This window comes from Salvelinus alpinus, chromosome 35 (genome assembly GCF_045679555.1).
Source record: "Salvelinus alpinus chromosome 35, SLU_Salpinus.1, whole genome shotgun sequence".
NCBI classification, from domain to species: Eukaryota; Metazoa; Chordata; class Actinopteri; order Salmoniformes; family Salmonidae; genus Salvelinus; species Salvelinus alpinus.
This window is the reverse complement of record NC_092120.1, coordinates 9,638,897-9,651,375: the sequence shown is the minus strand read 5'-3', so window position 1 is coordinate 9,651,375 and position 12,479 is coordinate 9,638,897. Positions and strand designations below refer to the sequence as shown.

Sequence of the window (12,479 nt, the reverse complement as noted above, 5' to 3'; positions counted from 1 at the left end):
TGTACCTTCCACATGGCCAGTGTTAGCATGGCCAGGACCAGCAGTCCCAGTAGGATGGCCAGGATGATGACCCACAGAGGAACAGCAAACGCCACATCAGGAGTCCCCCACAGCACCAGTGTACCCATCTTTAACACACACAATCACAGTTAGTTACAGGCTGGGTGGGGTTCAGGGTAAAGGTTATTGTAGGTAATAGTTAGGGTGGATGTCACATCTTACTGAAGTGGTGTGTTGGGGTTAGGACGAGGTCTGGAGGCTATAGGGCAAGGTAGAGGTTTGGGTTAGTGTTAGGGGTATCTTATTGAAGTGGTGTGTTGGGGTAAGCAGAAGGGCTGGAGGCGATAGGGCAGGGTAGAGGTATGGGTTAGTGTTAGGGGTATCTTAATGAAGTGGTTTGTTGGGGTAAGCAGAAGGGCTGGAGGCGATAGGGCAAGGTAGAGGTATGGGTTAGTGTTAGGGGTATCTTATTGAAGTGGTGTGTTGGGGTAAGGAGGAGGTCTGGAGGCTATAGGGCAGGGTAGAGGTAAGGGTTCATGTTAGGGGTATCTTATTGAAGTGGTGTGTTGGGGTAAGCAGTAGGGCAGGGTACACTCTTAGAATTAGTGGTGACTTTAGGAACCACATTTGCACCTACAGTGGGGAGAACAAGTATTTGATACACTGCCGATTTTGCAGGTTTTCCTACTTACAAAGCATGTAGAGGTCTGTAATTTTTATCATAGGTACACTTCAACTGTTAGAGACGGAATCTAAAACAAAAATCCAGAAAATCACATTGTATGATTTTTAAGTAATTAATTTGCATTTTATTGCATGACATAAGTATTTGATCACCTACCAACCAGTAAGAATTCCGGCTCTCACAGACCTGTTAGTTTTTCTTTAAGAAGCCCTCCTGTTCTCCACTCATTACCTGTATTAACTGCACCTGTTTGAACTCGTTACCTGTATAAAAGACACCTTACCACACACAATCAAACAGATTCCAACCTCTCCACAATGGCCAAGACCAGAGAGCTGTGTAAGGACATCAGGGATAAAATTGTAGACCTGCACAAGGCTGGGATGGGCTACAGGACAATAGGCAAGCAGCTTGGTGAGAAGGAAACAACTGTTGGCGCAATTATTAGAAAATGGAAGAAATTCAAGATGACGGTCAATCACCCTCGGTCTGGGGCTCCATGCAAGATTTCACCTCGTGGGGCATCAATGATCATGAGGAAGGTGAGGGATCAGCCCAGAACTACACGGCAGGACCTGGTCAATGACCTGAAGAGAGCTGGGACCACAGTCTCAAAGAAAACCATTAGTAACACACTACGCCGTCATGGATTAAAATCCTGCAGCGCACGCAAGGTCCCCCTGCTTAAGCCAGTGCATGTCCAGGCCTGTCTGAAGTTTGCCAATGACCATCTGGATGATCCAGAGGAGGAATGGGAGAAGGTCATGTGGTCTGATGAGACAAAAATAGAGCTTTTTGGTCTAACTCCACTCGCCGTGTTTGGAGGAAGAAGAAGTATGAGTACAACCCCAAGAACACCATCCCAACCGTGAAGCATGGAGGTGGAAACATCATTCTTTGGGGATGCTTTTCTGCAAAGGGGACAGGACGACTGCACCGTATTGAGGGGAGGATGGATGGGGCCATGTATCGCGAGATCTTGGCCAACAACCTCCTTCCCTCAGTAAGAGCATTGAAGATGGGTCGTGGCTGGGTCTTCCAGCATGACAACGACACGAAGCACACAGCCATGGCAACTAAGGAGTTGCCACTAAGGAGGTTGTTGGCCAACTAAGGAGACTAATTATTTTAGATTCCGTCTCTCATAGTTGAAGTGTACCTATGATAATAATTACAGACCTCTACATGCTTTGTAAGTAGGAAAACCTGCAAAATCGGCAGTGTATCAAATACTTGTTCTCCCCACTGTATGGTTAGGTTCATGGAGGAACCTTCAATGTTTCAATGTAGCAAAACTCTTGACTGGAGGCATGTCTTAGTGTGGGCGTGGCTTTCAGATAGATCTTTTCAGGCCACCCGTGGGGGTAAATGTCATTCCTGTTCATCTGTTCTGTTGCATTGTCATCATATGTTAAGGTTGAACACTGACAGTTTTGTAGCTTCAATGGGGCTTACAGAGTTCCTCAAGAGTCCATGCAAATCCCAAAGTTGGACTAGTTACCACTTTATTACTATATGAATGAATGAATGAAAAGTATATTTTCTTGTCAAATCGCCAACCCATCCCTTATGGGATTAATTGACACATAAACAAACATTACAATAATTCGCTATGGTAATTAAATGATTATCGTTCAAAAGTTTGAGGCCACTTAGAAATGTCCTTGTTTTTGAAAGAAAAGCACTTTTTTTTGTCCATTAAAATAACATCAAAATGATTAGAAATACGGTGTAGACATTGTTAATGTTCTAAATGACTATTGTAGGTGGAAACGGCAGATTTTTAATGGAATATCTACATAGGCGTACAGAGGCCCATTATCAGCAACCATCACTCCTGTGTTCCAATGACACGTTGTGTTAGCTAATCCAGGTTTATAATTTTAAAAGGCTAATTGATCATTAGAAAACCCTTTTTCAATTATGTTAGCACAGCTGAAAACTGTTTTCCAGATTAAAGAAGCAATAAAACTGGCCTTCTTTAGACTAGCTGAGTATTGGCTCTAACCAAACTGTCTCTAACCAGAATAGAAAGAGGAGTGGGAGGACCCGGTGCACAACTGAGCAAGTAGACAAGCACATTAGAGTGTCTAGTTTGAGAAACAGACGTCTCACAAGTCCTCAACTGCCAGCTTCATTAAATAGTACCCGCAAAACACCAGTCTCAATGTCAGGCAGAGTTCTAGGCAGAGTTGCAAAGAAAAAGCCATCTCTCAGACTGGCCAATAAAAATAAAAGATTAAGATGGGCAATAGAACACAGACACTGGACAGAGGAACTCTGCCTAGAAGGCCAGCATCCCGGAGTCGCCTCTTCACTGTTGACGTTGCGACTGGTGTTTGCGGGTACTATTTATATTTTTGACTACTTTTACTTTTACTTCACTACATTCCTAAAGAAAATAATGTACTTTTTACTCCATACATTTTACTGTACCTGACACCCAGAAGTACTCGTTACATTTTGAATGCTTAGCAGGACAGGAAAATGGTCCAATTTACGCACATGGTCATCCCTTCTGCCTCTGATCTGGCGGACTCACTAAACACAAATGTATCTTTTGTAAATTATGTGTGAGTGTTGGAGAGTGCCCCTGGCTATCCATGCATTTTTAAAACAATAAAATGGTGCCGCCTGCTTTGCTTAATAGAAGGAATTTGAAATGTATACTTCTACTTTTACTTTTGATACTTAAGTATATTTTAGCAATTACATTTACTTTTGATACTTAAGTATATTTAGAACCAAATACTTTTAGACTTTTACTCAAGTAGTATTTTACTGGGTGACTTTTACTTTTACTTGAGTAACTTTCTATTAAGGTATCTATACTTTTACTCAAGTATGACAATTGGGTACTTTTTCCACTGCCACTGTCGAATACCCTTTTCAGAGGGGTTCCTCATGGAACCTTTTTGAACTGGAAAGGTTCCCCGTGTGGCAATTTTTAGAACCTCAGAAGGTTCTTCCAGGCTCCTTTCCTTCTAAGAGTGTATAGGTATGGGTTAGTGTTAGGGGTATCTTACTGAAGTGGTGTGTTGGGGTAAGGAGGAGGGCTGGAGGCGGTAGGGCAGGGCCGTCACTCTGAAGGACACGGTGGAGTTGAGGAGGTATGGGTCGTTACGTCTCTGCAAGGTGAATAGATGTTATAGATACTTTATTTCTTAATACTAATAATAACATTAATATGAATACTCCCAGTAGTACATACGTTTGGGTTTATGTGCTTGTGCTCACCTGGAGGAAGGTGTGAGCCCAGAGTCGGGAGCGGATCTTGACTACAGCGCTCTGACCACGGTCCAACCGCCCGACCACACACAGAACTCTTAGACAAAGGATGTTACTGCAGTTCTACAGAGCGGGAGAAACAGAGAGAGAGTTCATATACATTCCAAAAGTGATGCTGTATAGTAATACCAAACAAGCTGACAGTGAAATCCAAGGCTGCTGATAATGAAGTGCACGTATTGTAAGTACCAGGGTCTTGCTGCTGTAGGGCTGGGCAGCGCTGGTGGCTCGTCTGTAGCGGTGAGGAGAGCTACTGTTTCTCAGAAAGCCCAACAATTCTGGAGTGTCCTGGACAGAGGACATCTGAGGGAGAAAGAGAGAGAGAGACAGAGAGACAGAGACACAGAGACACAGAGACACAGAGACAAAGAAAGAGAGTGAGCGTGAGAGTAAGAGCGAGAAAGAGGGGAGAGAATTAAGTCACATTATTACATACCACTTATAAGTCCAACCAACCATCTATACAAAAAACACTACAGGTACACACTTACAGTGCCTTGCTAAAGTACACTGCTCAAAAAAATAAAGGGAACACTTAAACAACACAATGTAACTCCAAGTAAATCACACTTCTGTGAAATCAAACTGTCCACTTAGGAAGCAACACTGATTGACAATAAATTTCACATGCTGTTGTGCAAATGGAATAGACAACAGGTGGAAATTATAGGAAATTAGCAAGACACCCCCAATAAAGGAGTGGTTCTGTAGGTGGTGAACACAGACCAATTCTCAATTCCTATGCTTCCTGGCTGATGTTTTGGTCACTTTTGAATGCTGGCAGTGCTTTCACTCTAGTGGTAGCATGAGACGGAGTCTACAACCCACACAAGTGGCTCAGGTAGTGCAGCTCATCCAGGATGGCACATCAATGCGAGCTGTGGCAAGAAGGTTTGCTGTGTCTGTCTGCGTAGTGTCCAGAGCATGGAGGCGCTACCAGGAGACAGGCCAGTACATCAGGAGACGTGGAGGAGGCCGTAGACGGGCAACAACCCAGCAGCAGGACCGCTACCTCCGCCTTTGTGCAAGGAGGAGCACTGCCAGAGCCCTGCAAAATGACCTCCAGCAGGCCACAAATGTGCATGTGTCTGCTCAAACAGCCAGAAACAGACTCCATGAGGGTGGTATGAGGGCCCGACGTCCACAGGTGGGGGTTGTGCTTACAGCCCAACACCGTGCAGGACGTTTGGCATTTGCCAGAGAACACCAAGATTGTCAAATTCGCCACTGGCGCCCTGTGCTCTTCACAGATGAAAGCAGGTTCACACGCACATGTGACAGACGTGACAGAGTCTGGAGACGCCGTGGAGAACGTTCTGCTGCCTGCAACATCCTCCAGCATGACCGGTTTGGCGGTGGGTCAGTCATGGTGTGGGGTGGCATTTCTTTGTGGGGCCGCACAGCCCTCCATGTGCTTGCCAGAGGTAGCCTGACTGCCATTAGGTACCGAGATGAGATCCTCAGATCCCTTGTGAGACCATATGCTGGTGCGGTTGGCCCTGGGTTCCTCCTAATGCAAGACAATGCTAGACCTCATGTGGCTGGAGTGTGTCAGCAGTTCCTGCAAGAGGAAGGCATTGATGCTATGGACTGGCCCGCCCGTTCCCCAGACCTGAATCCAATTGAGCACATCTGGGACATCATGTCTCGCTCCATCCACCAACGCCACGTTGCACCACAGACTGTCCAGGAGTTGGCGGATGCTTTAGTCCAGGTCTGGGAGGAGATCCCTCAGGAGACCATCCGCCACCTCATCAGGAGCATGCCCAGGCGTTGTAGGGAGGTCATACAGGCACGTGGAGGCAACACACACTACTGAGCCTCATTTTGACTTGTTTTAAGGACATTACATCAAAGTTGGATCAGCCTGTAGTGTGGTTTTCCACTTTAATTTTGAGTGTGACTCCAAATCCAGACCTCCATGGGTTGATAAATTTGATTTCCATTGATCATTTTTGTGTGATTTTGTTGTCAGCACATTCAACTATGTAAAGAAAAAAGTATTTAATAAGAATATTTCATTCATTCAGATCTAGCATGTTTTATTTTAGTGTTCCCTTAATTTTTTTGAGCAGTGTACATCTACAGCTCAGATAAAGGTATAAACATAAACACACAATCTCCATGCTCACGTGTCCACCACAGGAGGCTGCTGATGGGAGGATGGCTCTAAATAATGTCTGGAATGGCGTGAATGGAATGGTATGTGTTTGATGTGTTCGATACCATTCACTTTAGTCCATTCCAGCCATTACTATGAGCCTGTCCTCCCCAATTATGGTGACACCGGACGCCTGTGGTGCCCACAGGGGCCAGCTACTGGCACAGACCCCAACCACTAACAGGCTGCTACAGTGCCTAAGAGAGACGGATAGTGCTGATCTCTCCCTGCTTCCCCTCTGATACGTTGTACCCCTCTGATACGTTCCCCTCTGATACGAGGTATGTTCTCAGCACCAGTGAGAGGAGTCTACTACCTCACATTCACCTCCATGGGTCGAGAGCCTGGACAGAAAATGGGTGTTTACTTGGTCAAAAATGGAGAGCAAATGATATACAACGTCCAGGACAACTTCCATGGTGGTTATGAGTACATGACAGGTGCCGTGGCTCTGGAGCTAGAGAAAGATGATCTGGTGTACTTAAGGCTTCCGAAGGGCTGGGGGCTGTATGATGACAACTACAACCACACTGTCTTTACTGGCATCCTGCTCTTCACCACCAACCCTGCTCTGGGCCAACTCCACTAGTCCCTCTCCTCTCCTACAGTCTTCAATAAACATGGAATGAGTGACTTTGTCCTGTCATCATTAAAGCACATTCCTCAGTCATCATCACAAACATAAACCAGACGGTAGATGACAGCAGATGTCCCTATTACCCTATTTTATTATGAGAAGAACTGAGCTGCATCAACGCTAGATCGGGTCAGTACACTTTGATCTAACTGAGCTGTAATTTCACAAAAGCATTTATGCCATTGTTTCTGAAGCATTGGAAACCAATACAGGTTAATAAATATAGAAAAGTAGTGCATGAGTACAGTGTCCAGTGTCCAGTCTCAGCAGGAGGTGTGGTTGTGTTACCTGTAGGCCCAGGGGGTTGAGGCTGGTGTTGCTCCGGCAGCTGATTGGTCCTTCCGTTAGAACCTCCAGAGCGTAGAGCAGGTGTTCGTCACGGAAACGAGAGGGCCAGCCCACCTGGAGCTCCGCCTCCCTGATACTACTGGGACCTGAGTTATGGAGCTGAGAGAATAAGAGGGAAAGGAGATAGAGATGAGAGGAAGAGAGAGGGGGGAGTAGAGAGAGAGAGTATGAGAACACCAAGCCACTCAGCTTAGCCCCTTTCCACACACTCATTAATTCTGAGGGTGGTGATGGTGAGTCACCCAAACAGGACATGGTCCCAGTGCTCCAGGCAGGAATTCTCTGAGAGAGAAACTCTGGCCGACCTAACTATAACCAGCTGGACAGACTGCAGGACAGGAGCACTGCAGCCCCAAACCCTGCAGACATCCAGCAGATGTCCCTCTTCACTGCATCTTCAACACACACACACACGCACATATCTACATAAGCATACAGAGGCTCATTATCAGCAACCATCACTCCTGTGTTCCAATGGCACGTTGTGTTAGCTAATCCAAGTTTATCATTTTAAAAGGCTAATTGATCATTAGAAAACCCTTTTGCAATTATGTTAGCACAGCTGAAAACTGTTGTGCTAATTCAAGAAGCAATAAAACTGTCCTTTAGACTAGCTGAGTATCTGGAGCATCAGCATTTGTGGGTTCGATTACAGGCTCAAAATGGCCAGAAACAAAGAACTTTCTTTTGAAACTCATCAGTCTATTCTTGTTCTGAGAAATGAAGGCTATTCCATGCCAAGAAACTGAAGAGCCAGTTTGCGCTGTTCTGTGAAGGGAGTAGTATACAGCGTTGTACCAGATCTTCATGATAAACTTGGATTAGCTAACACAACGTGCCATTGGAACACAGGAGTGATGGTTGCTGATAATGGGCCTCTGTACGCCTATGAAGATATTCCATAAAAAAATCTGCCATTTCCAGCTACAATAGTAATTTACAATATTAACAATGTCTACACTGTATTTCTGATCAATTTGATGTTATTTTAATGGACAATTTATTTATTTATTTTCAAAAACAAGGACATTTCTAAGTGACACCAAACTTTTGAACGGTAGTGTATGTCTGATCCCCTCCTCTTATCCCTCCACCCCACTCTGTCTTTCTCTCTCTCTTCCTTTATGACAGTAATTACCACTGTTCAGGAGGCCTTTGATCAGACAGCAGCCAGCACTTACAGGGCTACTGCCTTTACTGTGTGTGTATGTACCTCGTAGATGTGTGTGACCTGGGGTCCTACGTCATCCTCTTTGACCGGCTTCTCTTTGGGCTCCCAGTGAGGAAACGGAAGAACCACCTGAGAGGGATGACACACCCTGGAAAGGGAGCGAGAGAGGCAGAGAGAGATGGAAGAGAGAAAGAAAGAAAAAGAGAAGCGACAGAGAAAGAAAGAGAAGAGAGAGAGTGTGAGAACAAATGATATGGAGAGCAAATGATATACAACATCCAGGACAACTTGGGGGGTGAACACCAAGCCACTCGCCACTCCGCTGCCAAACACAACTTACCCAACGCCGGTTGGACCTTAACCTCCAGCCCCCCACACCCACAGCCCCCCCCACGGATCACTATCTGTTTGTGTGTACAACTGCCTTAGAAGCAGCCAAGTCACTCTGGGGTCCAGACTTTGAAGTGTGTTTGTGTGTGTGGGGGGGGTAGTAAAACAAGGAACATTCGGACAAGTGGGTACATTTCGTCAGAACCCACAAGGAAAAAAGCTATTTTAGGCTTGGGAGTTAGGGTTAGGGTTACAATTAGGGTTAGGGTAAGGTTTAGTTTTAGGGTTAGGTGTTAAGCTTAGCGTTAAGGTTAGGGTTAGGTTAACGGTTAGGGAAAAAAGGAGTTTGAATGGGAGTCAATGTTTTGTTCCCCACAAGGATAGTAAATCAAACGTGTGTATGTGTGTGTGTGCAAGCGTGTGTGTGACGAAGGAGCACTAGCACTGGCTCATGTGTGCATGATTAGCAGAGATCTATTCATAGAAACATACAGAGACACAACCACACTGAGCAATAGAAATACAGCAAAATAAATGAGCTTGTCTCACCTACATGGCACGAGACAAAGAGATAAACTGTATGACAACAAAGTGCATCAAACACGGCAAGATATGCTAATGTCACAGGGTTAGAGAAAAGATCAATCAGAACAGAGATGTATCACTCACCCCCTCAGGTCTAGCTGAGCTCTGGCAGAGATGGAGAGAGACAGACTGACTGGGTTGCTCTTGGAGTTGTCTTTGTTTGAACTGTAAGATAAGAGACACACATGAGTCAATAAAGATGTTTGGATGTAGAGTCTGCACCATGGCCTGACGATGTATGGTGTGTGTGCATGTGTGCATGTGTGCGTGTGTGAGTAAATGAGTGAGTGAGCGTGTGTTTGTGGCGAGGTGAACAGTCAATGTTTTGTCTCGTCTGTTTCCCTCCGGCCATCTGTCTCGACGCTCTTTGTTTGGGAAAGCCACAGAAATCCTCAGAATTCTGACAGAGGTTCCTTTTTACAGTTATGTGTGTCACAGCTCTTCAGCAGTGTGTGTGTGTGTATCTGCACGCATCTGCGTGTTTGTCTGTCACCTGTGGATCTGTAGGTCAAAGTCAATGTGAGGACCGGCATCATCCAGCCTTTGGACAGCAAACCTTAAACCTACAGATACCTGGAGACAGAGACAGTGAGACAAGAGAGAAGGACAGAGAGAGAGGGACAGAGACAGAAAGAGACGATTCAAAGTCTGTGTCAGTGACATCTGTAAGTGTTCAGTTAAACCGAGCAGCCTTCTAACCCCATGTACAGTCTCCCTTTGTTAAAACTAACCAGAACCTGGCCATGGTGTGTGTATCTGGGTTACGTATCTGTATTGTGTGTGTGTGTTTCAGTTGGAGGATCAGTACAGATCTGTGGGCTGAGAAGACCAGATCCCTTTCCCTCTAGTCTTTAGACCCCAGTTAAACCCCCCTCTACCCTTGCTTAACTCACACCATGTGGAGGGCTTAGTTCATAACCATGAGTATGATAATGGCTTCTTGCATTTGTGTGTGTGTGTAATAATGTTGTCATGAACAACAGGTCAGACACTAGTCAATGCCGGAAACTCAAACACTCGCTAAAACTACAAGGGAGAAGCCTGAGGGTGGAAACTCAAACACTCGCTAAAACTACAAGGGAGAATCCTGAGGGTGGAAACTCAAACACTCGCTAAAACTACAAGGGAGAATCCTGAGGGTGGAAACTCAAACACTCGCTAAAACTACAAGGGAGAAGCCTGAGGGGGGAAACTCAAACACTCGCTAAAACTACAAGGGAGAAGCCTGAGGGTGGAAACTCAAACACTCGCTAAAACTACAAGGGAGAAACCTGAGGGTGGAAACTCAAACACTTGCTAAAACTACAAGGGAGAAGCCTGAGGGTGGAAACTCAAACACTCGCTAAAACTACAAGGGAGAAGCCTGAGGGGGGAAACTCAAACACTCGCTAAAACTACAAGGGAGAAGCCTGAGGGTGGAAACTCATTAGGACTCCAAAGTCAGAGACTTTATTGCACATCAGAGAGAGAAACCTTAAAACTCAACAGAGACGACGAAAGACCAAATGGGTCTAAATCACTGAGGTCCCCAGGCTGAGAGAAAGAGAGACAGACAGACAGAGTGACCCAAATATATCTCTCTCCCCAAATCTGGAAAACATGTATTTCCTGTCGCTTCTCTCCCATGTCCTGAACAGCACCACCACCACTATAAAACGGTCTAATCTGGATCTACTGTAAAACCCACCATAGTACAGAGACAGTGTTGTCAAGGAAATTATCTAATGCATCGAACAGCCATCGACCTGATCTAATGCATCGACCAGCCATCGACCTGATCTAATGTATCGACCAGCCATCGACCTGATCTAATGCATCGACCAGCCATCGACCTGATCTAATGTATCAACCAGCCATCGACCTGATCCAATGCATCGAACAGCCATCGACCTGATCTAATGCATCGACCAGCCATCGACCTGTTCTAATGCATCGACCAGCCATCGACCTGATCCAATGCATCGACCAGCCATCGACCTGATCTAATGCATCGACCAGCCATCGACCTGATCCAATGCATCGAACAGCCATCGACCTGATCTAATGCATCGACCAGCCATCAACCTGATCTAATGCATCGACCAGCCATCGACCTGATCCAATGCATCGACCAGCCATCGACCTGATCTAATGCATCGACCAGCCATCGACCTGATCTAATGCATCGACCAGCCATCGACCTGATCCAATGCATCGACCAGCCATCGACCTGATCCAATGCATCGACCAGCCATCGACCTGATCCAATGCATCGACCAGCCATCGACCGTGGCTCTGTGACTGTTCTCACATTCCTTGATGTAAGAGAAGGGATTGACGCTGTCGACCAAATTAACAGACAGGTATCTATTTGTTTTTCTGGCCAGTGAGACCTCTGATTGCTCCAAGGCTATATATGGTGTTCCACAGGGCTCTGTGCAGGGGCCGTTTCTGTTCACATTATACATGCTGATCGTCTGGCAGAGGTGGCACACCAGGCCCCAGAGTGGTGTAGCGGAAGACACAATTCTGAGGCCCTTCGTTTTTCCTGATCTGGTAACCTAACCAGGTAAAACTCTGGACCTTATACGGTATGACGTGATTCATCTGTTTAATATGGGCTATGATGGGACCAGAGTTTTTCTAATCAGGTCACATGGTTTTAAAAAACTCCTGGCCTTGGGGAGGATGAAAACCCTGTCAAACTGCAGCAACTTTGTACTTGTTCATATGAATTATATTTTAAAGAAGGACCAGGAGGGTCCTATAGACAGACACTGAGAAAGAAACATGATTGGACAATAAAACACAGGGGTGAGCTTGATTTATGCAGGTTTGCATCATGTAGTTTGCATTATTGTGTTTATATGTTATATTATTGTGTTTACATTTAAACTTGGGCTAACCAGGTTACGTAGACTTTTTCAATCCAAGAGTTGAAAAAGTCTAGGTAACTTGGTTAGCCCAAGTTTAAATATAAACCAAATGTAATCCCATTCACATTTTTTCACAAACAAATGAGCTATAAATAGCCGACACAACATTAGCGCTTCGTTTACCCTGGCCAGAGGAACAGGGCCCATATTAGACTAGACTATGCAGCTGCTGTTGTTAGTATTCTACAGTTGATCAGACCGAAAAATTGTCTCGTTTCCATGCAACACATCATGTCAGCTCGCTAATGTTTAGGAAGGCTGCTCCATTTATGTAAGAGTTTTTACTTGTGTCTGTCGGGAGTGATGTGTTATCAGCTTGCTAAATAAATACCAGAGGAAAGTGGAGAGCGCCTTGAGCT

The 12,479-nt window shown here is 45.4% G+C and overlaps 1 protein-coding gene across 2 annotated transcripts in view; it reads right to left on the bottom strand.

The window, feature by feature from the left end:
• The window catches only part of LOC139564009 (integrin alpha-8-like), a 57,188-nt gene that overhangs the window by 3,803 nt on the left and 40,906 nt on the right, over positions 1-12,479 (bottom strand). For both annotated transcript variants that reach the window (XM_071383135.1, XM_071383134.1), the window contains 8 exons: positions 9,699-9,778; positions 9,290-9,370; positions 8,333-8,438; positions 7,060-7,218; positions 4,163-4,276; positions 3,923-4,036; positions 3,712-3,813; positions 6-128 (listed from right to left, as the gene is read on the bottom strand). In XM_071383135.1, the coding sequence (XP_071239236.1) occupies positions 6-128; positions 3,712-3,813; positions 3,923-4,036; positions 4,163-4,276; positions 7,060-7,218; positions 8,333-8,438; positions 9,290-9,370; positions 9,699-9,778 (879 nt within the window). The remainder of the gene's footprint in view (positions 1-5; positions 129-3,711; positions 3,814-3,922; positions 4,037-4,162; positions 4,277-7,059; positions 7,219-8,332; positions 8,439-9,289; positions 9,371-9,698; positions 9,779-12,479) is intronic.